This window comes from Terrapene carolina, unplaced genomic scaffold, assembly GCF_002925995.2.
Source record: "Terrapene carolina triunguis isolate 2854851 unplaced genomic scaffold, T_m_triunguis-2.0 Scaffold88, whole genome shotgun sequence".
Classification (NCBI taxonomy): Eukaryota; Metazoa; Chordata; order Testudines; family Emydidae; genus Terrapene; species Terrapene triunguis.
The window spans coordinates 35,363,952-35,378,028 of record NW_020664439.1 but is presented as its reverse complement, the minus strand read 5'-3'; the positions used below and the strand labels follow the sequence as shown (position 1 = coordinate 35,378,028).

Below are 14,077 nucleotides of genomic sequence, written 5' to 3'. Positions count from 1 at the left end.
CTGTCTTTCTTGGTGGAGGGCTCTTGGATATCTCAAATGTGTGCAGGAACATGCAGCTCTGAATTGAAGAACAGATGTTCAGCTCAGAGAACTTATTAATTATTCCATGTGTTTTAATTAGTAGTGCTTACTACATCAGCCATAGGAGTATTCAAGGGTAGTCCATGTGAATTTCTAAAGTAAACAAAACTTGAAGTTGAATTTTCTCTCTAGACACAGCAAAAATAAGCAGAAGTCAATTTTTCCTTTACAAGTCATTTAGATCAATTTCCTCATCTGTGGAAAAATGACAGCACAGCCAATATTTCTAGGCAGAAAATTGCATATTTGTCCTCAGAATATTCTCAAATCTTCACAAGTCCATCTAGAATAGAAATCTAGAACAGTTGCATTACTTGTTTTCTGTTGTGCGTATTTCCAACGTACAGCCTGATATTCTTCGCAAGCCACCCCTCAGAAGGCAATGTAATCTCAGACAATTTAAATATTTGATAAATTATAGTAAGTAACTAGAATGTTACAATGTACATATAAAATCGTGTCAGCCACTTGACAACCTAAAAAGAGACTGTTTAAAAAAAAACCTGTGAAGGAGAAAATGTCAGGTTGTATCAATGTGAATCATATACAATAAGTTATTTTTAGCAAAATGACTGAAGCCTGAGTTTAGATACCTATGTATATCCTTTAATCTCATTTCATGATGGGACACAAGGACAGGAGGAATTGATCAATGTGAAACATGGAGGGGTTTTTTCGTACTTGCATCAGTTCTCAGCACCAGTATGTGTCACGGCAAAATATAATTAATAGAATTTTGCAAGCAAATCTGTGGTTTCACTTATCCTTATAGCTGATGTCATTGCAACTCAAAATCACACCTAGAAAGAAATTCAAGAGCAATGGTTCTCAACTTTTTCCACAATAGGACCCCTGCAGAACCCCTCTTCCATTTAACAACGTGGGAAGGGCGTGGTGGTCATAAGACCCAGGTTGACCACCTCACGCTCTAGAGCAGGGGTCTCAAACTACCACAAGGGCCGCATGAGGACTAGTGCATTGGCCTGAGGGCCGCATCACTGACACCCACCCCTTGCTGCCCCTGCCCCCACTCCACCCCTTCCATGAGGCCCTACCCCTGCCCCGCCCCTTCCCTGCCCCCATTCCAACCCCTTCCCTGAAGTCCTCACCCCAACTCTGCCCCCTCCCTGCCCCCAGGGGGTGCAGGAGGGGTGCGGGGTGTGATGGGGGCTCAGGGCAGGGAGTTGAGGTGCAGGAGATGTGCAGGGTACGGCAGGGGGCTCAGGGCAGGGAATTGGGGTGTGGGGTGCAAGAGGGGTGCAGCAGGGGATTGGGGTGCAGGGGGCTCAGGGCAGGGAGTTGGGGTGTGGGAGGATGTAGGCTCTGGCCTGGCGCCACTTACCTGGAGTGGCTCTGAGGTGGCAGCACAGCACACCATGGCTAGGGCAGGCTTCCTGCCTGCCTGCCCTGGCCCTGCTCTGCTCCAGGAAGCAGCTGGAGTCCGCGGGGGCGGGGGGGTAGAAAGAGACACGGACAGCTCCATGTGCTGCTCTTGCTCCTCCAGGTACCTCCCCCAAAGCTCCCATTGGCCACGGTTCCCCGTTCCAGGCCAATGGGAGCTGTGGGGGCCAGTGCCCGGAAGCAAGAGCACGGAGCCCTCTACTCTCCCACTCCAGGCTGCAGGGACATAGTTCCAGCCGCTTCAGGGAGCAGTGCGGGGCTTGCGCCGCCACAGGGTAGGCAGAGGGGCAGGGGAGCGCACGGGCCGGGGGAGTTTGGCGGGCCGCATGTTTAAGACCCCTGCTCTAGAGAAATCAACCATAGGATCACACAAGGAGGGAAAGTGTCTTTTGAGCCCTTCATTAAAACTCCAGGGGAATGCTCTAGCATCAAAGTTCAACTTCAAATATTGGAAAGTGACAGGTTCTGAGGGCAGGGGGGACATAGGCTTAGACTATGTTTTGGCCTCACAGGTTAGGATAAGTTGGTCAGACTTATCTTGAGAATGAGATGCTTTCCTGGTGAGAAAAAACACTTTTTGCTTTTATGGTGTTTAGTGGAAGCAGTTAGGTGGTGTAGGAGGTGGCTGCAGCACTCACCTAGGGAGAAGTAAAATCTTCCAAGGGCCTTAGTGCAACATAGTCCACATAGAAACCAGAAAAAGATGTTTTCCTTGTAGCAGAATGGAACCTGTTTGCTGGGGCCCTTGGATGAACCAAGCACACAATTGGGCTGAACTGAATATGATCTGGCAGTCTTAAAAAACACACTATCCTTGCCATAATATCTTAATGTAATATTTTTGTAAACAGCACTAATCAATTGTTTGGTTACAGTTGCAACATGATCTCCATATATGAGCTACAAAATTATCCCATTCTTTCGGATTTGAAATAGCACTGTAAACTGTTAAAATTTTATCCCCAAACCTGTCATATATGCCAGCAGTTCATTCCCTGGCTAGCATCACTCCAAGTACTCCTAAGCCTTGCTCCTTCCTCTTGCACACAAACTTGATTCTTTTGTTGGGTCACTATTTTAGGACTGCCCTGGGTGAAGGTTTATGGCGACATAATTCTGAAATGCAAGTCAGTGTGCTGTGAGACTGCTTACAGAAGAGACTTGGATAACACTATAGAGAGGTTCCAACTACAGCATACAATCCAGTTACATGAAAATATCCATCATCCCTCGAGTTATACTAGTGTTAATAGAATATTCAGAGCCCTAATATAAATTTTTTATTTAAAAGACAAGTAAAAAAAATGTGTGCACAAATACAGGAAATGATTACACAGTATAATGTTCAAAATAGTGTTCTAGGTGAAGAAGAAAAATACAGTAGCAACGGTATTCAACTAGAAGAGCACCCAGAGTCCAATTTGTATACAAAAATGAAGTTACTCCACATAAACACATCATGATTCTGATGTAGACAGTTTATCTTTACAAGATAATAACCTACTGTATTTGACTGTCCATGCCTGATTTCCCTGCTAAATATGCTAAGACAGCCTCTACACATTTAACAACTTAAAAAAAATTAACAGTTAATGTCATGGCACTGAGTTTAGAAGAGAAAGTAAAAAATAGACTTGCAGTGACAATTGTTTAAAATATATATCAATCACTTTTTTGTTAACTAAGTTGATACTAAAACAGAAGGCAGATCTTAAGGTTAAAATACATAAATAAAAAGATGTGTATCTTCTGTAACATTATCTATAAAAAATGTTTTTGCATCAAGCACAAAAACTTCAAGGTGAGAATTCCATTCATCTTTATGTATATGATGAAAATCTGAAAATACACTTCCCTATATAAAACTGTTTTTCACTGAATATCCTATGAATTTAAGTCACTGTACAGAGCCCAGTTAATTCCTCATTGATAGCAGCCTCTGAGTTTAATACCAACAAATTCCAGACTTCTATACAGATGACGACTTTACAAGTCAAAGGCTAAATACTTCAAGATTATCCCAAATTTAACTTGTGTAGTGAAAAAAACCTTTAAGATTTAAACAGATTAAAGCCTAAAAAGCAGCTTCTGATTTTAAGGGCCCAACTTGAGACATCTTACAGGAGCATTATTTTCATGAGATGGGTGGGTGGCGCAAACTCAGTATTTCCCAAAAGTTGAGGCACCCAAAACAGCTTGTCAGTTTTGAAAATGTAGCCTAATATATTTTTTCAAATATTAGTCCTACAATGTATCTTGTAAACAAAAGTGGCCTAGGTACTGTACTATGGGCATGTACCAAGTAGTGTCAATCTCTTTTATTAAAGCTACTAAGTCAGTGTCCGAAACAGTTTAAGTATACAAATGAAGATAATTCACACCACCAAAACTGAAATTATAGTGTCAATACACTATAGCATTCAAGGGAAAAAAACAGCAGCAAAGGGGAGGCTCATTAACCTTAGGTAACTCTTGCTAAAGGCTTGTCTACATGGCTCTTGCAACGACATCAATGCAAACTAGGTACCTTTTAGAGCAGGCCAGCAGGGTGTACACAGTGCAGAATATTAGTGCACTCTACAAATCACACCCCCTAATGTGCTTTGCCAGCACAGTGTAGACAAGCCCTAAGGTATGTTGCGTTTTCAGAATAGTGTTCTATTAAGTCTGCTTTTACTAATACTTAGCAGTTTAGCTTAAGCCATTTATATAGATTTGACTCAATGTCTCTTAACATCCCTTTTCCTTACAAATGTTTTAAAACCAAGCATAAAATATATCTGGCATCTCTTCAGCCAGTATATCCCTCAGATTCAAAAAAAGAATTTGAATATTTAGCTATCCATATGGACATTTATAAGAATCTCACTTCTGATCAAGTCACTTCTTGTTTAAATTACTTTCATTTATTCCAATTTTTCCTGCCAGTTAGCTCGAGTCCATTGTGGACACCTAAGATTTGGAAGAGATTATTCATAAATTGAAAAACACCAAAAAAAGTTCAGGAGTCACTGTCTAGCCCTTCCACTTTTCAGATACTGGGTTACATGAATAAAAAACATGCACTTTTTTCTCCACTGGGAAGATGGAACGCTTTTCCAACAGCATGGCAATAAGATTCTATTAATTTTACTGTCTCCTGCTTAGCTAGGCTGTAGCTGTAAGATAACCATTTCAGATCTACCAAAACTTAAGGAATAAATAGCATGAGGTCCTACATTCTTGAATATTAGCTGCCCATTTCTGCTAAAAAGAATTCTCTATGCAGATTGTGTCCTTAAAAAAAAAAAAAAAGTAGGAAGTGAGTTCCACTCATTTAAACTGATACTTTACATCACTTACAGCCCTTGCTGAAAGGGACAGGCTTGGAAAGGCACGCACTTTTCACATGCCAAAGTGTGTGCATTACCTCCGGTTATCAATCAGAAGTAGCTCAGGAGTGGAATCTATTCATTCAATTACATGAGCATTATCTTCTCTTGGAACAGAATCAACGTTCCATAGTCCAAGAAAGCAGCCACTCTCCTTCGCTCTACCCATTTTAAAGAACTGCTGTCCTACTGTCATTTGAGTGTATGGGGGAACACTACAGGTTCAACTGTAAACATGGAAAGATCAGTGTACATAGCAAAGTTGGAGGAGAGAGGCTTTAGAAATTACCAGAACTGAAGTCTTGTCAGTCTTGCTGTTAAAATGCAAGTATTAATGGCTTTTAATGCTGTTTCATTATGTGCCCTAATGCAACACATGCTCTTAAAGCAGTAAGAAGATTTTTCTTTAAGCAGACAACTACATTACTTACAGCAGTTTAAACAGAAAAATCCACTAGCTGAGAGTTAGCAACCAATGGCTGCTTCTATATTAAAATTAGACTTTGGCAAGATTGCTGGTAGATTAACATTTCAAATTTTTTTTTGCAACCTAACACAAAAAGTTCGGCATGATAGCAAGTTGTAACAACCAAGATTAAAAATCTCTGACTCCACAGCTGGTGGCAAGGGTAAAATGTTTTTCATTTGATACAAGTGCAACCAAATGGCAAGTTGTTTATCCATGCAGAAAACAAGTGATAGATACAATATATGGCACAGTCCAGAAACGAAAGATCAGACACATTCCTCAGCTGACATCAAAAGAGGATTAATATATTCAAAGCCTTCAAATTCAGATTGGTCAATCTTCTTCACAATATCACTGTTAAAATAAAAACTAGTTAGTATCTTGAGTTAACACAAAATTGCTACTTGCAATATTACTCAACTAAGAGTATCAAAGTTGTATAAAAAGGATTAGGAAACTAAAGCATAAAGAGTTGGTCTTAAACTTTAGAACCCTAAGGAGGACATTCTTTCATAGTCCTCTGAGGAACTGGAGTCAAGAAGTTGCAGGGAAGCGAGCAACAAACAAATGCATAAGAGAACAGGCAACAGCCCTGTTCTGGTCTTCATCCAGGCACCAAAGTAGGCCCAGCCAGTCAATCTCAGTGCAGCAAATTGTCTCACACTAACTTATTTCTTTGCCAGCCTCTAAACACAAAGTTACTTCTGGCTTCAAACCATGTTCTGCCCTCCCAATGGCTGCTGCTGTCCCTGCTCTTTATCAAAGAGAGGTGGGGGCTGGACACTGCATACAGAGGTGGTGTTCCAAACTGGAAAGAAAAAGGGTATGAGGCTGGCTCCATTTAGGAGAGCTGACTTGGCTTCTCCTGCCCTTAGGTCCTTCTGGCACAGCGCTCTCTACCTAGGTCTGCTAGGTTAAACCCTTCTAGAATGGATGGGGTCTTAAAAAAATTAAGAAATTAGTTACTACTCCTCTCATCAGTGTATCTTCACTTAACTATCTCAAGCAAGATACTTATTTACAATAAGCGTGAGGGGAGAGTCAGGCTGTCAGTCTTTAAGACGTCCTCAATATTTGAACAATAATCATTATGGAACATTTGTATCGGCTGATAGTGCTTACAAGTTTCTCATGTATAATGTTCCAAAGTTATTTCATTAAATACTATAGAAAGCCCTCAAGCTCCTAAAATAAAGAGAGCAGTCTGTTTTAGGCTAATTACTAAGGGAGGCAGGAAAGGCAAATCTTACTTGTGACTGAATTTTCTCCCTCAGGCCCTACTTGGACAGCAGGGAAGTCTAAGCTACACTGTCAGCTTTATCTGAGTTAACCAGCATCTGAATGGGACTTTTCAATCCTGTTAAGGTAACTACATCTAACACCGGGGAGGAAACCAAAACCCACCCTTTTTTCCTGTCAAATACCAAGAGTGTTTGAGAGACAAATTCTTAGACTGTAGTGTCCCAAGAAATCAAATGATGAAATTAAAACAACCCCAAAAATCTTGGTTTTAAAGATGGACCAGACTGCAAAATATGGCTTGTGTTCATAAGCACCAACTCAGTGGGTGCTGAGCTCCCACTGGCAGCCCCCCTATCAGCTCCCTCCCTGCCCCCCTCAGTGTTTGCTGCCCACCAGCAGGCCCTGCTGATCAGTACCTCCCCCTCCCTCCCCACCATGATCAGCTGTTTCGTGGCATGCAGGAGGTTTTGGGAGGGAGGGGAAGGAGCGAGGGAGCAACCTGCTGGGGGAGGGGGAGGGGGAGGGGGCAGGGCCTTGGAGGAAGGGGTGGAATGAGGGTGGGGTCTGGGGCAGAGCCAGGGGTTGAGCACACCCCAGCACATTGGAAAGTCAGCGCCTGTGTTAGCAAAATGGCTCTTTGAAGAGGATACCCTCAAGACTCCACCTCCAAAAGAGCACTCATTGACTGTCTCCATAAAAATTTTAAACACTTTGAGAGCATCTTTTCCACTCCCAAAGTTTTTGTAATGATGTAAAATTTGGTGTAAAATTTGGTTCACTTTTTCCAAGTCTAGAGAGAACCACAGTGAATGGTAGTTCCCACACCCCAGCAGCAGACTGCAATAAAAACCCTGTAGGTACATCTTTTATGAAGCCAATCAAACTGATCTTACACACCTTTATAATTTACTAACTTTTTAAAGAAAGGTTTTCTTAAGTTTTAGTTACTTACTCATCATCTGGAGTGAGCTGGACAGGTTCATTAGTGAACTGGGAATCAAAATTATCCAGACCAAATTCACCTGATATATTTGGTTTAAATGGAGGAACCACCTGTTTTTGTTCCATCTAGAAATAAATTAAAGTAAGTAAGTATGAGTAACAGCCTATCACAGAGATTATATTTATGTTTTAAAAAAGAACTGAGTTCTGAAAAGATTACTTAGATTTCTTGTTTGCATCTTACAAATATTCCAGCAAATTAATTAATTTTCTATGGTTACTGTGTGTAAAGGGGTTAATGGAATCTACATCCTCTCTTCACAGTATAGTTTAAAAACAGTTAAAAAAATTATGAAGTTATCAAATTTGGCATCCCTTTTAACTTTCCGTTAAGACAAGCTATCAGGGTTATACTGCATATAACAGAAAAAACCCAGCAGTGTTTACATACCAGATCCCAATCAACATTGCGGAAGAATGGATGTCCCTGAATATCTGCAAATCCTGTTTGAGGATGGCAGCCTAAACGTTCCTTTGGATCCTATGGAAGAACAAAAATGTTTCAAAGTGAAAAATCATTTGGAGAATGTGTGATCTCTAGCACACAATGATAAAGTTACTCATTATAGATTTCATAAAACACACTAATGTCAAAGCTGTAAGGTGTATTAGGCTAATGCACTGGCCAATGTAGCCCTATTCTCAAATTTAAATTACAAGCGTTTTACTCCGCCTTCAGAAATAAGAAAAATTGCCTAATATACGCTGTAATTCAGTTACAACCTTCTGTATTTGGTTACATGCCGCCTCTCTCTCCCCCCCCCCCCCCCACCCCCCCCTTTTTTTTTTTTTAGTTAAGATGTGCAAACATCAAAATATATTGCATGCTCGGGACCCAGGTCACAACTGGGTTTAATTTGGGAATTTTCATAGGTGGAGAATGTCTAACAATCCCATTAGAAGACCCCAGGTTACAGATAAAGTTAACTGATGGAAGATTATATTGCTGGTTTCACTGGGAGTCTCCTATAGACTTCCTCGGCTCAGAGACAACCATGCTTCAGCAAGTGTAATAGGACAGGAGGAGGAAAAGAGATGAACAATGGAACTTCAAAGGAGAATAGCATCCCCTGAAAAATGCTTCATTACTTAAGCCAAGTAGTGCTTAGTTGGGTACTGTTAAGGATGGCTACCTCCAATGCAATACCATCATTTCAACAAAAAGATTAAAAAAAAAGGACCAAAAGTCAGCATCAAGGTGTGTTTTTCTTCTAGGTTTCCACAGCTATTTTTGTATAACAAAAACCTCCATAGCTCAGAGGAGTTGGTAATGCTCCAAATTTAAATGAAGCAATCCTAACAAGCCTAGTTTGTGAACAAATCTGTGGGTTAGTTGTAGGTCAGCTGCAGCAATGCTATAGCACAGTGGTCTCCAACCTTTTTACGCCCAAGATCACTTTTTGAATCTAAGGGCAACCCAGGATCTACCCCGCCCCTTCCCACTCACTCCATCTACCCTCTCTCTGCCGCTCGCTCTCCCCTACCCTCACTCACTTTCCCTGGGCTGGGGCAGGGGTTTGGGAGGGCACTCTGGCTGAGGGGTTCGCAGTGTGGGAGGGGGCTCTGGGCTGAGCCTCGGGCAGGTGGTTGGGGTGCAGGAGGGGGTGAAGGGTGCAAGCTCTAAGAGGGAGTTTGGGTGCAGGAGGGAGCTCCAGGCTGGGGCAGAGTGTTGGGGTGCAGGGTTTGGGCTCTGGGAGGGGGCTTGGGGTGCTGACTCTGGGAGGGGGCTCAGGGATGGAGGTTTGGGTGTGGCCTACCACCGGGCAGCACTTACCTCCGGTGGCTCCCGGTCAGTGGCAGGTGCAGCAAGGCTAAGGTAGACTCCCTGCCTACCCCGTCCCCATGCCGCTCCCAGAAGGGGCCAACGCGCCCCTGTGGCGGAGGGCACGTGGCTCTGCATGCTGCCCCTCTCTGCAAGCACCGCCCCCGCAGCTCTCCCGGCCAATGGGAGCTGTGGGGGCAGTGCTTGCAGGCAGGAGCAGCGTGCAGAGGGAGACCCCTGCCCCCGGGACCATGGGGCTGGGGTAGGCAGGGAGTCTGCTATAGCGGCAGCCACACTGCACCGCCGGAGATCGCGTTCAACTGGGAGATCCTCTAGGATCGACCAGTTGGTGACCGCTGCTATAGCATCTACCCAGTTCCTGTCATTTTTTCAAGCAATTTATTTTTAAATACCAAAGACACTAAATGAGATAGACTTTGTCGTCACATTTGAAAGTGAAGTTTGTCAAGCCCAGAAACATGCATTCAAGTCCTTCACTAACATGGGGTGAGGCATTTTGTTCTGAAATAAGTCTTAAGTGATCTCTCAGAAGTTCCCTTCTGAAATATTCTGGCAATTCTGTTTCAATGCAAAATTCCACACACATCAAGTCCACCTACTTCCAACTATTCAGAATAATGATGATCTAGCAGACCATAAAGTACCAGAGAATTTCAGAAGTGATGTTTCAAAAATTATGGTAAAAATCTGTTTCCCCAATGCCTGGTCAATATGGCCATTCTGTGCATTCTAGGCCTTTTATTTTGTGGTTTACCCATTAGGTCTGAGTATCTGCAAAGTTTCAGGTTTTAAAAACAGTTAAACAGTAAAAAAAGCCAAACATATGTCAGTTCCATCTATTAAGAATTCTGTTTTAGAATAGCCCTTCCCAGGCTCAGACCTTGTCTGCTGAGCTTCAGCTTAGGGGCAATTTTAATTTCAGTTACACCCTTATAAGTGTAAGTTGACAATCGGAGCTCTTGAAAAACCTCAGTCCAAATATAGGGCTTTAGCTCTTACCTTGTTAAGAAAACTTTTTAGAACACTTGCTGCTTTAACAGAAAGGGATCGTGGAATACGGATTTGTTTTTCCAAAATGACTAGAAGAATAGAGAATTTAAGACATCAGCACTTTGTATGGTTAAAGTTTCTTCTCTTTGTAAAACATTTTGTAGAGAAAACAAAACACTAAATAAAGTGGATGCCGCTTAATAGCAACCCTAATAAACAACTTCCTGTTAACAGCAACATTTTGCCAGGAACCAATGAACCAATCCCATCCCATTAATTAATGTTAATGAGATTTGGATACTGGCAATGGCATGCCAAGTACTGAACTTTTTGGGGGGGGGGGGGGGGGGGGGGAGAAAGGCCAAAGCCACAGGCAGGTTTGTGGGGCTGCAGCCAGGAAGGAAGCACTGGAAGGTGCCTTTCCTGGCAGCAACCCCAAAAAAATCTGCCTGCAGCTGGTGCTGCCATGTACCAGTGCTTCCTTTCCTGGCTGCAGTCCTGCAAACCTGCCTGTGCCCAGGGATTGCACAGGAGATAAGGGGCAGACACGCCCACATCCACAACCCTGCTAGAGACCCAGTGCTGCGGACTGGGAGAGGAGGCTGTGGGCAGGACAGCAGTGGAGATGGGTACTGTGCAGAACAGTGGCCCTCCAGCACCTCCACTGCTGCCCTAGCCACAGCCTTCCCTCCCTGGGGAAAGCCCTAGCATCTGAGCTGCACCCATCCTCCCCACAGACAGATTTGCAGGGCTGCAGCCAGGGAAGGCACGTTCCAGTGCTTCCAGCTGCAGCCCTGCAAACCTAACTTCTTTTTGGCAACTGCCAGATAATGGTAACTTTCTGCTGTCAGCCAAAGGATTGCCAATAAGCAGAATCTATTGTACGTTAAAACCTCACCACTACTCACCTTGAAAGAGATAATCTTCTGTGTTTTGATCGGGGTTATCGGAGCTTCCAACAATATCAAATGGGGATCTGCCAGCCATCATTTCAAACATAAGTACACCTAATGCCCACCAGTCAACACTGAAGCCTAGAATTTAAAAAAAATAAAAAATAAAAACCAGAATATAAACTATTTTATCAGGGAGGACTTATTAAAATAAGTATCAGTGCTAACTATATGAAGAACAAGGTATATTTTACTAATGAATAATCAGACGTCTTGACTGTCAGAAAGGCATGCAATAGTCAAGTTATGACCTAAAGACTACTGTACGTTTAAGGTGGGTGTGACAATGGCAACAGGAGTCCTCTTGTTCATTATGTGCAGGATGGAAGGCAGTACTCGGAAAGGAGAAGGAACGGAGACTTAAAAGGTTGGTGCTGAAAGCTTAAAGATTAGGTTCTCAAGTTTAAACAATAATTTTAGTATTTAAGGGGGAATAAAAAAAAGACAATCTCAGCTGTGTATTAACAGCATTTTTTGGTGGAAGGCTACATAGTTATTAGTGTCAAACACTGCAATAAATAAAAATTGTTATTTATGCAGGTGACATCACATGTTCTATTGTTCACTGCTAAAGACAGGTATCAATTAACAGTTCTAGTATCTTGATTCTCCTCAAGGCTGGGACTGCTATAAAGATAAGTCTGCTTAGCCTGGGGAGAATCTGGCAGAAAAGAGGAAGGGCCTTGTGTCACAGAAAATTAAGCACACCTAACTAGTTCTGAAGACAATACTAAGCCATCTCCCTGCTCTGGAAGGAAGGCGACTGTGATAGGTCATAGGGTGAGCCTCAGGCTTTTGCCAGAAATATAAGACCCAAGTAATGCAATGTTCCAGAACTGTCTGCAACTAGCAAAATACCCTTTTGCATTTGTATAACTAAAAGTGGCCAAGTTAATCCTGAAAAAAAGTGTTACACCTACAATAGAACTTGTACATACTGTGTTTGTATAAGTTTTAATAGCTATTACAGGTCACTAGATACATTATCCATATAAACAAAGAAAAAGCATTTTAAAATGCTTTACTATCTGAGACCCAATACTTAGATTTATAAGATAGCGAGCTACAGTGAAAAAGGGAACAAATGATCAAGTCCTAAGCTAACAGATGCTTTACCACAGAGATAGGCAAATTTATCTCGGACCCAGAAAAGAACGATTCTTTACTTTAGAAGAAAGATGAATAAGATGAGATATGATGAAAATACATAATGAATAGTATAGAAAAGGTAGATTAGGAGTTTCTGTTCCTTGTCTCATGACACAACAAGAGAATATTCTATGAAATTAAAGGGTGGCAAATTCAAAACTGAATTCTCCCCTTCCCCCCACAAAATGCATAACTAAACTATGGAACTCTGTCACAAAACATCATTGAGGCCAAGAAGTTAACAAGATTGAAAAGGGACTGACAGGACATTTATATGGATAACAATCCAGAGTTCTAATAGCTAATGTTAATAAACTGTGGAAAATATTAAAACCACTACCTAATAGGGGGGAATGGACTATCCCATATCTGCGTAAAATGAGGTATCTTGCCCCATCCTGTGAAACATCTAGTGCCGACCACTGCTGGAGACAGAATACTGGACTAGCTGGACCATGGGTCTGATCTAGTATGGTGATTCTTATTTTCTTCCACAAATCATTTTACAAGGAAGTTAATAGAAATGCATTACAGCTCAAGTATTTTATGATGATCAAATTACCATAATCTTCTCCTCGCAAAATCTCAGGAGCAATATAGTTGGGAGTTCCACAGAAAGTACTGGTTGTGTCTCCGGGCCTTAATCCTTCCTAAAAAAGAAAAAGAAAACAGAGGGGAAAAGTTTTACACCATTTGCTAAAAATGCCTTCTACTTGCTGTCACATTATAAAACAACTATACTTTGTGAAGTGACCCATACCAAAATAAATGACTAGATTTATGCATGTAATCTGCATGCAAAGCACTATATTTCTTCTACAAAAATAGATCTGTATGCAGAGTGTCTTCATTGCACCTGTCTACATTCACGGTTTTCTAATAATGGTCAAAGAATGAAATTGTATATTCCCTTTATAGCACACTAGATGTTTAAATTACAAAAAAACCACTATGTTAAATGCATGTTCATTAAAAAACCAAATCATGTTTTAGGCAACAATACCTTAATTACCAATCAGAAATCTGTGTTTAGGTATAATGGATTGCAATGCTTTCCCATGGCATGCAAGGCACAACATCGATCTAAAACAATTTAAAGCAATTGCAGTGTCAGTGGAAATCTGGCTTCATCTAATCTAAAAAGCTAAAAACCACAAAATGATAGTCAAAACACAATTCAGAGAAGCTTCTGTTCCTATTACTAGTCAGCATGACTGATCCAAACAATGAAGGTCAGAAGTTAAGCCCAGGACAGGCAGAAGATGTTGAAGTATGGCTGAGGGAAAGTAATGAGTTTGTTTTTTCCTTCTAGCGTTTAAAACAGACTCCAGCTTCCTATCCCAAACCTTTGTTTGCAGAAGTGGTATATCACAATTGGTTGCATCAAAATGGTGGGAAATTGTAGAAGTGACATTCCTGACCAGGCCACCATTGAATTCAGAATTTTGATGATTTAAAAAAAAAAAAAAAAAAAAAAAAAAAAAACAAAGTAAACCAAACAAATCAGCATCAGAGTGTGCTTTTAGCACATTTGTATTGATTTGGGTGAAACTAACAGCCTACTGCTTGAACAAGTAAATAGAAAAGTACTGGTATGCAAGAGCTGATACAAAAGAGTGGCAGATTTAACTAATTA

General features: G+C 41.6%; 1 protein-coding gene across 1 annotated transcript in view; it reads right to left on the bottom strand.

Moving 5' to 3' along the window:
* Window positions 1-4,838: 4,838 nt before the first annotated feature.
* The window catches only part of PRKCI (protein kinase C iota), a 55,249-nt gene continuing 46,010 nt past the window's right edge, over window positions 4,839-14,077 (bottom strand). The window contains exons 12-17 of the mRNA XM_026649922.2: window positions 13,004-13,091; window positions 11,248-11,373; window positions 10,349-10,428; window positions 7,958-8,047; window positions 7,517-7,632; window positions 4,839-5,676 (exon numbers count right to left, since the gene is read on the bottom strand). Coding sequence (XP_026505707.1) covers window positions 5,589-5,676; window positions 7,517-7,632; window positions 7,958-8,047; window positions 10,349-10,428; window positions 11,248-11,373; window positions 13,004-13,091 — 588 coding nt within the window. The 3' untranslated portion in view covers window positions 4,839-5,588. The remainder of the gene's footprint in view (window positions 5,677-7,516; window positions 7,633-7,957; window positions 8,048-10,348; window positions 10,429-11,247; window positions 11,374-13,003; window positions 13,092-14,077) is intronic.